This window comes from Cinclus cinclus, chromosome 3 (assembly GCF_963662255.1).
Source record: "Cinclus cinclus chromosome 3, bCinCin1.1, whole genome shotgun sequence".
Lineage (NCBI taxonomy): Eukaryota > Metazoa > Chordata > Aves > Passeriformes > Cinclidae > Cinclus > Cinclus cinclus.
The window spans coordinates 67,931,689-67,945,282 of record NC_085048.1 but is presented as its reverse complement, the minus strand read 5'-3'; the positions used below and the strand labels follow the sequence as shown (position 1 = coordinate 67,945,282).

General features: G+C 35.5%; 1 protein-coding gene across 1 annotated transcript in view; it reads left to right on the top strand.

The window, feature by feature from the left end:
- RYR2 (ryanodine receptor 2) overlaps positions 1–13,594 on the top strand; it is a 286,628-nt gene that overhangs the window by 145,188 nt on the left and 127,846 nt on the right. The window contains exons 30-40 of the mRNA XM_062489006.1: positions 887–1,061; positions 6,025–6,233; positions 7,114–7,460; positions 7,683–7,797; positions 8,648–8,808; positions 9,444–9,603; positions 9,743–9,829; positions 10,565–10,791; positions 11,692–12,493; positions 12,995–13,195; positions 13,328–13,433. Coding sequence (XP_062344990.1) covers positions 887–1,061; positions 6,025–6,233; positions 7,114–7,460; positions 7,683–7,797; positions 8,648–8,808; positions 9,444–9,603; positions 9,743–9,829; positions 10,565–10,791; positions 11,692–12,493; positions 12,995–13,195; positions 13,328–13,433 — 2,590 coding nt within the window. The remainder of the gene's footprint in view (positions 1–886; positions 1,062–6,024; positions 6,234–7,113; positions 7,461–7,682; positions 7,798–8,647; positions 8,809–9,443; positions 9,604–9,742; positions 9,830–10,564; positions 10,792–11,691; positions 12,494–12,994; positions 13,196–13,327; positions 13,434–13,594) is intronic.

Genomic DNA, 13,594 nt, shown 5'->3' with positions numbered 1-13,594 from the left:
GTTTGATTTTAATGGGTTCTTTCCTTGGTTGGAAAAAATTGACCTTCAAGATACCAAGAAAGGTCCATTGGTTTCAGGACTTACAGGATCCAACTTATAGGATGAATATGTGATGAAATACATGATTAGGAATCCTATCTGTTATTAGTTATTAACACTTCTTTTTTTTTTTTCCGTATACTTGGTTATAGTAGTTCTTAACAGATGTTAATTTATTTGAACTCAAATCCAAGACCCCATTGAAAGTCTTTGCAGTCTTTGACTTGAAAGTCAGTCAGAGAAATCATTAATCATGCCCTCAGCTACTCTGAAATCTATCAGAAACCAAGGGCTTGTCTCATTCACAGACAGTTTTATTCCTTCCAAAATCTGATATGAGAGGAGGAGTAATTTATTTTGCAAAAAATATTTTAAGAAATATACTTAAGGAAACAATACAGATTGTTTGCAATTAATGAATTTAATGGCTGCTAAACTAAATAAAAGCATTTTCCTAAAAATGGTTTGTGAAATACCTATTGAACATTGCCATGGATAGCATATTATTGTGATTACAAGTCTTTCATGGAACTTCTACAGAAAACTAAACCGTACTCTTACTTTTTACTAAAGTGTTGAAATAGCAATTTTCCCTGTCAGCTCTCTAAGCAATATTTTATAATGCTGATGTGAGAGGAGCTTGCAGGAAGTTTGGAAATGATGGATTTCCATATTCAGAGTCAGCTTGGAGTATTCACAGACACAGTTTTGGAATGATATTCTGTGAATGTGTTCATTTTAATGTCATCTTAACTGAGGCAATTAATTATTATTTCTACCCTTAAAGATGAGGAGAACACATACAGTGTCACTATTTTTCCTTTTAAATGCTTCTAATTCTTTTCAGGCACAGCGGTGGCATCAAGGTAATGAGCATTTTGGCCGCTCTTGGTTGGCAGGAGATGTTGTGGGGTGTATGGTTGACATGAATGAGCACACTATGATGTTCACCTTAAATGGTGAAATCCTGCTTGATGACTCGGGCTCAGAACTTGCATTCAAGGACTTTGAGGTTGCTGATGGTAAGCTCTGTAATATATTGTGCTGTTAAATTGCTATTGCCTGGTTTTTGCTCTGACTTCACTTTAATGCGTTTCTTTTGCGTTTCTTGTCCCCGTTCTCATCCCTGCCTCTGCCTCCTCTGCTTTGTCCTTTTTTTCTATTTGATTAGTTTTAGTCTTTTGGAAAGGAAATTTGCTGGGTGTGACAATGAGAAAGGGCTTTTTTTCTGTTATGATCTTTGTGGCTATCTTCTGTTGTGAGTCCCTTTACCTATTTTTCAGGGATGTGTCTGAAGAGGCAGATTGATGACTTTTAATATTTCATCCTCACTGCAGTAGATCACCATATTATGTAACAGAATAATAGAGTGTATCATAGAATTATTTGAGTTGGAAGGGACCTTTTAAGAGCACCTACTCCACTCCACTTCCATAAGGGGCAAGGACATCAGATTTTATCTAGATGAGGTACTGAAATGATACCAAGTGTCTGTCCAATTAGTTAGAAACTGTGGTAGTGAGTTTAAACCATCTTTAAGGTTTTGTTTTAGCACTGGGAGGAGAAATGGCACCTGATGCAGTCAGCTGACACAAAACTATCCTGCAAAATATTCTGCTTAATTCTAAACCAGTAGATTGAGCTTTGTGCTTGTTGTAGGGTTCTTGGTGCAGGTTTCAGCATCCACAAGCAGGTGCTAGTTTACTGTGAAGACATAACTTAGGAGATTGCTTAGGATGGCAAAGATTTTGAGGGCTTGTCAGGTGGCACATTGATGTTGTACCAAAGAAGTGGTTTTTTATATTATAAATTTAAATATGTACCTGTGTGCAGATAGAAACAACAAAAAGGAATAAGAAATTGTATTAAGTAAGTTAACTGCATAAAACTTCTGAATTATTATGCTAATGTTAAAAAAATTAAGCTTTAAGCTTTCATTTCTTGTAGGTACATATGTTCTGCCATAAATATTATACATCTATTAAACAATACAGTTGTAGCTGAGAGAGAAAGTTAAATTTTTTGAACTGTAAGAGCTCCATGTGCTGCTGTTGGGTTTCTCATCCCTACTCTATTCCCATGGGAAACAGGAATTTCATACCTCTTAATTAGGCAATTCCCTCTTTGAATTTTAACCACTTTATTTTCATCTGGATTTCAGAGTGTTTTACTTTCAGGAGTACTTTGGGAGATGTTTTTCCTTCCTCTGCCATACATTAGGAAGCAGAAATATTTTATTTAAAATTACAAAATTGCCGTTCATTTTCTGAACTGCTTCCTGTTACTTTACTAGTTTTGGATTTCCTTAGATGCCGTGGTGAGGGTGGGGATACAAGAATTGCCTTATTGTTAGTGTTATATGCAAAAATAATCTTGGTGCCTTTAAATTTTAATGGTTTTCCAGTTATTAGTTAGTATGCTCCCATTGGAGAATAGAGGCTTCTGAAAGAAACTCTAATTCCATTAAATTCTGAGGGTAGGCTGTGTTTATTCCAAGTTGTTGAAATCACAGTGGAGTACTTTTTGTGGTGCTTGTTTCTAGCCACAGGTTCAAATTGAAGCAGATCTCTCTCTGCTAAAGGAGCTCCTGGTTTGACACAGAGCCTGAAGGCTTTGGTGGCCATGTCAGAGACTTTGTCAAATATCTCAGATTTTCCACAGTATCTTAATTTGCATTAAGTTCCTTTAGTGTAGTTTTTGTAGGAAAGAGCTTGCCCTTTGAAATAAGATGTCCTAGTCTGTTTTCAAGGGAACGTGCTGATTGATCTTAGATTTAATAACTCTAAAGCTATATTTGATACACAAATATTGGAGGCAAAAGCAGAGGGGAAGGGAAGACAACTGATTATGAGTGTGTATGTGCAAACACACATATGAAATACCCAAAATAAATTTATGGAGCTGTTTTGTTTTGTTTCTTTTGCAGACTGGCTTTAGTTTGCTTTTGTCACTGGCTCTTGCTTAACAGCCCTGAGACCTTTCTGTAGGTCACTTCAATCCCTGAACCATGTTGTGTTGCTGCACATAGGGATCTTTTGCTTTAGGAAACAGTTAGAATTTCTGATGCAGCCTTACAGTAAGTCAGTCCTGTAGATTTAATTTACTTGGGAACAATGAAAAGGGAATATGGTGCTCTGCCAGCTTAGTAATACGGCTTGTGCTGCGTGTTAGGTTGTACTACCAACAAGAGGAGCTCTTTGGGATTATGGCAGATGAATTTATTTATGATATATCATCTCAGTAGTAAAATTGATAATTGCATCTTATTGTGCATTTGTAGCAGGTAAATTTAACTGTAGATATGAACAGGTACCCTTGTAAAACCCAAATTTTATTTTGTCAAGCCATGATCTTATTGAGCAGGAGCTGTTTGTAGTGTTTGACAGATTGAATGAGGAGGTTCATGTTGCACTCCTGAAAGTAGGGAACATTAGGAAAAGTGTTGCTGTCCTGTGCTTTTGCTATGTGTGACAGACAGTTCTAGAGGATTGCTTTTCATGTGGTAATGTTTAAATGCTTTTACTTGTTTCACTATTTCATACAGTGAAATAAAATTTGCTCCATGGCCCAGTTTTGTATCTGGAGATTAGAAGCCAAATAATCTTTCTAAGTGGCCTCCAGCATGCAAGGGTTACATGGGATCTGTTAATAATAATAATATGTAGAACATCTGGATACCCATTCAAATATGGCTATTGAAATTAATTTCTATTCTGTAGAAGATATGTAGCTGCCTAAACAACACACACTCTGTAAGATGATGTTTACTCTATAAGATGTGTTTACCATGCATAGAAGAGCCCTAAAACACCAAAATGAAAAGTAAATCATTGGCAAATCAGTGCAGAATTTCACCGGAGATGGAAGTAGGGTTTTCATGGTTAGGACTGGGACTGGTATTTCTATTCCATTTATACAGACCCACAGTTACTGTAGAGTTACAATTACATGCAAGAATCAGCTACATGTACAGTACCTTCTGCTATCATAGAAAACTGTATTGGTGAAAGGGACTGTTGTCTTGTCTGATTTCACATTGCCTGCATTGGCAAGTTTGACGGGATACACTATGCTGAGTAAAAATATCAAGGACAGCTTTACTTGTGCAGGAGTTTTTCCAGTATTTCTTTGTTTTCTTTCAGGGAATCTTGCAAGTGCTTATTTACATGTTCTTACATTTTATTGCATTTTATTGCACTTTATTTGTGTGTGTGTTTAAAATATTTGCTTCACACCTAATCTATCTGGGAGGTTCAGGATTTTTTTTTAAAACCACAGGAAAATGCGTAGGTAGAAGAATAACTGCTGCTTGGGTAATGAGATGAGAATTGTAGGTTATTAAAAACAATTTTGATTTTGGCTTTCCTTAGCAGCTTTTGCAACATCTTGTGGATTCCTTTAACTCAACAGGGAGCCTAGTGAGTTCTCCCTACTAGAGCTGCTAGGCTTTCTCATGGCACATATCTCTATATGAAAATGTGAAATTTTCCTGGTTATGAGTTGTTTAATACAATTTTGTTCTGTTTAGTGCTGGAAAATACTTCCATTATTGTCCATCACTGGATTTGCACTAGCAGAATTAACATAAATCATATTATCTACTATTGCTGTGTTATCTGAGGAGTTGATGGCTTGTGATTTAAAAGCCAAGCTGTGAAGATAAAAATTTGGACTTCAACTTATGCCTAATAATGTTATGACATTAATTTTATCATGTCTAATACAAATACGCAGGACAACCAGTCTTGTGTATATGCAGGAAAAATCTTTTAAAAATGGTACTGAAGGCTGATCATTTATCTGGTGGAGAGTAATTCCTGTAGATGGTGCTCTGGAGTGTGCTTTGTCTCTGAAGAACACACATCATGAGTAGATACTCTGCTCGTTTTTTTGTGTGTGTTTTTTTTTTTTTTGTTGTTGTTTTCTTTTTTTTTTTTTTTTATCTAGGCAGCCTAAAGAAAGGTGAGGAACTACTTTGTATTGTGTCCTTATATTTTTCGATACCTGTTATATACACGTGAATCAGAATCACTTAACAGAGCTTCATGTTTCTTGCTGATAGAAGACATTTTGTTAATAACTAGGTTAAATGAATCTACAAAGTAGTTTATAGCTGTGGAAATTGAAAAACAGGATAGAGGAAATAAATAACAATAAATAATAAATAGAGGAAATAAAAGATTTTCTTAGGTTTTTAAATGTGAAGTTGAAATTGAATGAAAAACAAAAAAAGAACATTGTGCCTACAGAACATCCATGTGGGGAAAGTGCACTTGCCCATTCTAGGGAATCAGGAAAAAAAAAAGTTTTATCAAAAAAAGTCACAAATGTGTTCCCTGTGCTAGTAAAACAGTAAGATGCATACAAATGTAAAGATGATTCAGAAGGTAAGGCACAAAACATGTTCCCAAATCAAAATACTTTGTTTCATGAAGCTATGGTGTAATTTTGTGAGTTCTCATTTTCCAGAGCTAGAGTTTTCTAAATTTTTAAAATTAATATTATTTAAAAAAAAATCTATGTCATACACTTTGTGCATATTGCTAAGCTTTTTTTCCATTATTATATCTGCATGGGCAAGCACTGTATTACTTTTAAAGTAAGATTCTCTCAAAATATCATGAATAATGACATTTTAGGAAGAATACCAAAGGTAGTAAGACTTAAAGTAAAATTGGCAATACTCTACCAGCTCAGCAGAGAAATTAACCAAGAGCTGGCTATCAGACTCTGTGGAATAGTTTGAGTGTTGCCTAAAAATATCCATGACTATTAGAGGGCTTGCTTTTTTTTTTTTTTCAGAATGATGTTTAAGATACATTACTTGGTGACATGAAAGATGTGCTGTTGATGATTTCTTACCTTCATAATCTTTTTCTTTTTCTTTTTTTATTTTCACAAATGATTTTTAATTCAATTACAAAAGAGAGATGTTCAGCAGTGTTCATTATGTACAAGCCACATGTTCTTTCATCTTGTTTTTAGGGTTTCTACCTGTGTGCAGCCTGGGCCCATCTCAAGTGGGAAGAATGAACTTTGGAAAAGATGTCAGCACTCTAAAATATTTCACTATATGTGGCTTACAGGAAGGGTATGAGCCCTTTGCTGTTAATACAAACAGAGACATCACCATCTGGCTGAGTAAAAGGCTTCCTCAGTTTCTACCAGTGCCACAAAACCATGAACATATTGAGGTTTGTGATCCTAGTGAAATGTTTCTAGACACTTGAATATGTTTGAATTATGTTTCTACTTTTGTACTTCCAAACAAGATTTTAATGTGATGTGTTGGCCCAGTTCTGGATGAACCTTACACCTGTTACAAATTTCTTACATTCGGTAGGGTTGCAACTAATGTAATTATTTGATTGGTAGTTTTTCTTTCTACAAAGCCTGTGATGTGTGTTGGCATGACTTTCTGAGAGACATATTTTACAAGATGTCCTAATTAAGAGCTCCTTCTGCAGTGAGGGCTATGTAAGCAATTTCCAGAAAGTGGGCATTTTTAAATAACAGCTACCATGTGTTTTAGTGTGCACACTTTTTGATTTTTCCATAGCTAATCGGTTTTGATTGTAATAAATATTTATTAGCCAATTGTATCAACACTTCTGTCCCAGTCAGTTGTGCATCTTGATGGAACTGAATTCATGCCTCATAAGTTTGCCATTAAATCCTTCTGAAATGATGTAATAGGAACTCTTTTTCAGCTGGTGTGTGGTATTTAGGAAAGAGTTTATATTCTTTCATATGTACATGTGTGATTGTTATTCCTTGGTCTTTGTTGTTCTGGGTAGAGTTGGATTTATGTTGCAGAGTTAAGGTGAGAAGCGTAATTTCTTTGTGACTGTTTTTTTTTTTTTAAATTTAACAATGGCACAACAATAACATCCACTCCTCATAGTATTATTTCCCTTCGAAATGGCAGCATGTGGTTGCAATGCATTAGAATGTTGACACCATACTGTTGCAAGGTTTGCAAGTCATGGATGCTTATGGTAGAAGTATGAATTGAATGTTTATGTGGCAGAAAAAGCATTGGCATTAAAATACCTACATCTTTATGCTTCATAGGTGATGAGAATTGATGGCACCATAGACAGCTGCCCCTGTCTGAAGGTCACACAGAAGTCCTTTGGTTCCCAGAACAGCAAAACAGATGTCATGTTTTTTCGATTAAGCATGCCCATTGAATGTGCTGAGGTGTTCTCCAGATCAGCTGCAGGAGGGTTACCAGGCTCTGGTCTTTTTGGCCCAAAAAATGACTTGGAGGATTATGATGCTGATTCTGATTTTGAGGTTCTAATGAAAACTGCTCATGGTCATCTAGTTCCTGACCGGACAGAAAAAGATGCCACAAAACCAGAGTTGAATAACCATAAAGATTATGTTCAAGAAAAGCCCTCACGTCTTAAACAAAGGTTAGTAGCTTGCTACCTTTTCCCACCCCTCCTTCTCCTGCTTCTCCAAGTAGAGAAAACAGCTATTCATGTCTGACAGACCAATCAAATAACTTTTGAATATACAGTTTAAGGTCAGAATTAATTTTAAAATGAGCCCGTCTCTTTCTCTTTTCTGAATAATTTGCTTTTTGTGATTGAGCTTTTAGTAGAGATTTTAATTTTACTTTTTTTTAATTGAAGATTTATGCTCAGGAGGACAAAGCCAGATTATAGCACAAGTCACTCTGCACGGCTTACTGAGGATGTGCTAGCAGATGATCGGGATGACTATGATTATTTGATGCAAACTTCCACGGTATTGTAATATAGGATGATGTTTTAGCTGTTTGGGGTTTTCTAGTTGTTTGGTTTGTTTTCTTTAAATACTTTTTTTTTATTGTAAGAGTTTTAGAAACAGTCTAATCTTCAATTTAAGTGTCTGTGGTAGTTCTGAGCCTCTACTTCAGTTGAAACTGTTTTGTTTCTTTTATTTTTATTTGTCAGACTAAAACTGTTTCTAAATAAAAACCTATAATCTAGTTTAATCCATTTTTGAAACTACTGTTGATAACACCAGACAAAAGAGGAAGATTAAACAGCATCAGAATAATGGAATAAGTTGGAAAAGGTGCATTAACCTAGTGGGTCAGTGTTCACGACCATTTGAAAACATCTCTACTAATTATTCAAAATGTTTATTTAATGGGATTCTCAGTGAAAGTTTTGTACATATTTTGTAGATCTGACAAGATCAGGTCCATAAGCGCAGATTCCTCAGTATTCAGAGGAAAACAAATACTCCATTTCTGGATGTCTTCTTCTCTTTCTAAAAGATATTAGAAACTGGGTTTCCTGCAGTATAAATATTATAGTAGCTGTAGAAATATATCTTACAATGCTGTGATGCACAAGCCTTCAATACAAGCATATAAGATGCATATTTAATCTTGTCTTTTTTTATTTTAATATGCATATTTTGTTGACTGTATTTTGGTTTGTGTTTATAGTCTTTTTTGCTTTTCTTGTGAATTGCACTTGAACAACCCTATGCTGCTTTTGAAGACTTAGGCATGTTTTCAGATTTAGAGAGGAAATTAATTCTGTATCAAACTGATGCACTGGGGAACAAACACTGACATTTGATACTGTTATTTTTTTATTAACAGTACTATTATTCTGTGAGAATATTTCCTGGTCAAGAACCTGCTAATGTCTGGGTGGGCTGGATTACATCAGACTTTCACCAGTATGACACAAGCTTTGACTTGGACAGAGTGCGTACTGTCACAGTTACACTGGGAGATGAAAAAGGGAAGGTTCATGAGAGGTTGGTTGCAATCTGCTTAAAAAGACCTATATTTTATACCCATACAAGCAACTTGCAATTTATAAGGTGTAAATCTACTCCATTTAATGTGGTTGGATTGATGTAGAAAGAAGAATTAAAACAGCAGTAGTAGGAAAAGTGTTAATTTGTTACCTGTTCTTGCTTGTGAAGAATCAATGGACTAATGATCTAGTCACAATAGGCACTGAAAAGTAAGAGAGTGCAGCTTTCTATATAGTTTGAAATTATGATCCTGTAAATATTGACTTGTGAGGCCAAAATTAGTACGAGTTCATCTCAGCACTTCAGTGACAGTGATAATAATCAGTTTATTATGCATACCAGAAGATTTTGTTATGCTTAATGTTAAATGATTTAAAACCTTGACTTGCAAAATCAGTTTTGTCTTTGGTATTTTACAAATGGTTTTAACTTTTTCATACATTGTCATCTTCAGTTTTTATTTTTTTTCAGTTATCATATCCACATTTCATTGAATTTTGCCAGTGGTTAGGATGTGATCCATTATTTTCGGCCACAAGGCCCTGTATGTTTGCAGCCACGCAAGGTTGTTCTTGGCTTGTTGTAGAAACTTTGCACACCATTCATAAATGAATTTATCTTTTGACATTCAGTATAAAACGCAGCAACTGCTATATGGTGTGCGCAGGAGAGAGCCTGAGCCCTGGACAAGGACGTAATAATAATGGTCTGGAGATTGGTTGCTTGGTTGATGCTGCCAGTGGCCTGCTGACCTTCACAGCTAATGGCAAGGAACTAGGCACATACTATCAGGTGAGTATTTTTTGATGATGTCTTGTAGTAGGAAGGGGAAAACCTGAATCCTTAGCCTGCATCATTAGAGGCTTCAGTACAAGATGGTAAGAAAAAGTAATCATCACTGTTACGGCAATAATTTTTCCCTTTGGTCTAGGTTGAACCAAGTACAAAGTTGTTTCCTGCTGTATTTGCTCAAGCTACAAGCCCCAATGTTTTCCAGTTTGAATTGGGAAGAATAAAGGTAAAGAATACTTGGTTTTGTGCTGGTTTAGGAATAACAAATCATATCAAATAAGTTGGGGTTTTTTTTGTTTATTTATTTGTTTATTTATTTAGTGCCATTTATTTCCTGCTATGTGTTCTGGGTATTTGGGACGTTTTTATGATTCCAAATGTTTGCACTATTGCTATTTTTATTCTTAAGTCAGTTTTAAATACTTAATGAATTTAAAACACAGCACATTGAATAAGAAGGGTTGAAACTGATCAGAGTTTCCCGAATCTTGTCTTTTGTGGTGAAACAAAATTACTTTGGTTGGTAAAGCAAATCTCTTAATTTTACAAACAGAGTATGGATGACTGGTGTATCTGAAGAATTTGGTTAGAATCTTAAAAGAATTTTGAAACACGTTCAGATAGGACACAAGAAAACCGAGCTAATTTTTGCTACTTTTCTTTGGATTTTTGGATGTCTAAGAAATCAGAAGAGGTAAAAGAAAAGTGGGGTCCAAGAAACTAACCATATGTGGCAGTCAAGTTTCTGTTTCATATTTGGCTGCTCTTAAAAAACAAATATGGAAAATGCTGTCTTGCTGCTAATCTTCCAATAGTTCCTAGGTTGCTTTTAAAAATGATGAAAACGTTGATTTCTTGTTCTACTGTACTTTACTGTATATTGAGTGTATTTCTGGAAAAGAAATGCAGCATATGGTAAAGATGAGGAAACTGATTGTCTCTTCAATTGGAATTTTTCCAGAACGTAATGCCGTTATCTGCTGGATTATTCAAAAGTGAACACAAAAACCCTGTCTCTCAATGTCCTCCACGTCTCCATGTCCAGTTTCTGACTCATGTGCTTTGGAGCAGAGTGCCAAACCACTTCCTGAAGGTGGATGTGTCTCGGATCAGTGAACGTCAAGGCTGGATGATACAGTGCCTGAATCCTTTGCAGTTCATGGCCCTTCATATCCCTGAGGAGAACAGGTTGATGTTTGTTTTGTACTGTATCAGTTATGTTGGGATTAGGAACCTAGCAATGTAATTCCATCTATGTAAGAAAGTCCCAAGGTCTTCTTCGTATTTATAACACGTGTAAATATAGACAGTGCGTTTTGATTTAAGCAATATTAAAAATTATCCAAATTTCCAGTGTTTTAAAATCTCCCTTCTTTAACTCTGTTTCCAACCTCTCCCAATTTCTCTCCAAATATATTAATAGTATATACAGATTTTCAGAAATTAAAGAAACCCTGCTTATAAGTTATTAATCAGTAAAATAAGCAAAAATCTGGTTTTGTAGAGATTTTTCAAAATTTGTGACCAATTTAATTATTCCATTACTTTAATTTTCCTAAATTAAGTTAAAAAATTGAAGACATTTAACTCTGTGATTTCCTGGTTATCTAAATGTCTGAGCATTTTACCAGTGCCTCAACTGAAAGTCATCAAGAACCCCAATACTGAACCATCTTCAAATGTACTGGTTAGTCTGTTGCCACTTTCCACCCCCAGATTTAAAACCAGTAAATGATTTAAATATCTTGACTCCAAATGGTTCTAAAACCCTAATTTTCAATTACATGAATTCTTATTTGTGGCATGAAAAAAATATTCTGTGTTAAGTAAATAATTTGGATTTTTTTCCCCTGCTGAAAGTAGTTTAAGCAATGATTTTAGGAGTGACTTGAATAAATTTGCGATTAAACTTCGTTATTAGTCTTGATTATTACACTGCCAGTGTTTCTCACATGAAAGCTGAAATGTGGAAAAAAATCCATCCCTGAACTGATACTGCGCTAATGTTACCCTTAGGGAGAAGTTTGAATCCCTTAAAAAGATATTTTTGTATATGTGATTTACTATGTTGTTTTTTCTTCTCTGCAGAACAATTGATATTTTAGAGCTGACAGAACAAGAAGAATTGCTGCAATTTCACTACCACACCCTCCGATTGTATTCAGCTGTTTGTGCTTTAGGCAACAACCGAGTGGCCCACGCTCTGTGTAGCCATGTGGATGAATCTCAGCTCCTCTATGCTATTGAGAACAAATATATGCCAGGATTATTACGTGCAGGATATTATGAGTTACTCATTGACATCCATCTCAATACCTATGCAACTGCTAGGCTGATGATGAATAATGAATTTATAGTTCCAATGACAGATGAGACCAAGAGTATTACTTTGTTTCCCGATGAAAACAAAAAACATGGCCTTCCTGGTATAGGACTTAGCACTTCGTTAAGGCCAAGAATGCAGTTTTCCTCTCCGAGTTTTGTAAGCATTAGCAGTGAATGCTTTCAGTTCAGTCCTGAATTCCCTCTGGAAATCTTGAAGGCCAAAACCATAGAGATGCTGACTGAAGCTGTCCAGGAGGGAAGCCTCCATGTCCGAGATCCAGTTGGAGGTTCTACAGAATTTCTGTTTGTCCCTCTCATCAAGCTCTTTTATACACTTCTAATTATGGGAATCTTCCACAATGAAGATCTGAAACACATCTTGCAGTTGATCGAGCCCCGGGTTTTCAAAGAAGCGATGAGTCAGGAGGATGAAGTAGATTTCTCAGAGAAGGAGTTCGGTTCAGATGAGTTCAAGTCAGAAGAAGGAGAGGAAGAAACCAGAGGGGAGCAAATGCCAAAGGAAGGACTCCTTCAGATGAAACTTCCAGAACCTGTCAAATTACAGGTAAAAACACTGTTTTGATAGTGGTTGTTCCTGTTTTCTTCATGTGGAAGTTTATCTTTCAAGGAATACAGCATTTTGGAATTAGTTTTTTTAGTTAAATAGGGAGGTAATTTCCTTACAGAAAACTGCAAGATTTAGTATTTTTCTGATGATATTAAATTTCTCACTATAGATCAAGCAACTATAGTTTCATTAAAAGAATTACTTGCTCGATGCCATCAATAGATAATTCTTCATTTTTATGGATCTAAACAGAGAAGAAATTCCCTAGAAGAAAGGGGTAAATTCATTCTCTTATAACTTTAGTTATGTCTGAGGCACATTAATCTCTGGCAGATGCCAGACATTCCTATTGTAAGATTACTTTATGTGTAGTAAATAACATTAAAGGATCCATACGTTTTCCTACATGCTGTAGGAAATCCATCCTCGCTTGCATAATATGCAGAAAATGTTTCTTAGCTTGCCAACTCATGTCCCTTACAATACTTTTTTTTTCAGATGTGTCATCTACTCCAGTACCTGTGTGATTGCCAAGTACGGCACCGAATAGAAGCCATTGTAGCATTTTCTGATGATTTTGTGGCCAAGCTCCAAGAGAATCAACGCTTCCGGTACAATGAAGTGATGCAGGCCTTGAACATGTCTGCTGCCCTGACAGCTAGAAAAACAAAAGAATTTCGATCCCCCCCTCAAGAGCAGGTATAGCTTACAATGGACAATTTCTTCCTTGTTGCACTTCATTTGCTTTTTATGTTGCGGAGTTCTGTTTGATTTGAAAGCTTTTCCTTTTGGAGATCAGTGTAATTTGTCGTTTCTTTGTATTCTCTTAAGATTAACATGCTGCTGAACTTTAAAGATGACAAAAATGATTGTCCCTGCCCTGAAGAAATTCGGGATCAACTCTTGGATTTCCATGAAGACCTAATGACACACTGTGGTAAGTCTTGTTGCTGAATACTTTTACTTTTTAAATTATATTAGCTTTAGAAACAGTTTTTATAAGTAACTTTACGTAAGAAACATCAACTGAATAGTCTATAAATTAGACTGTAAAATTTATAAATATTATCAAATAAAGATAATTAGCTTGTAGTCAAA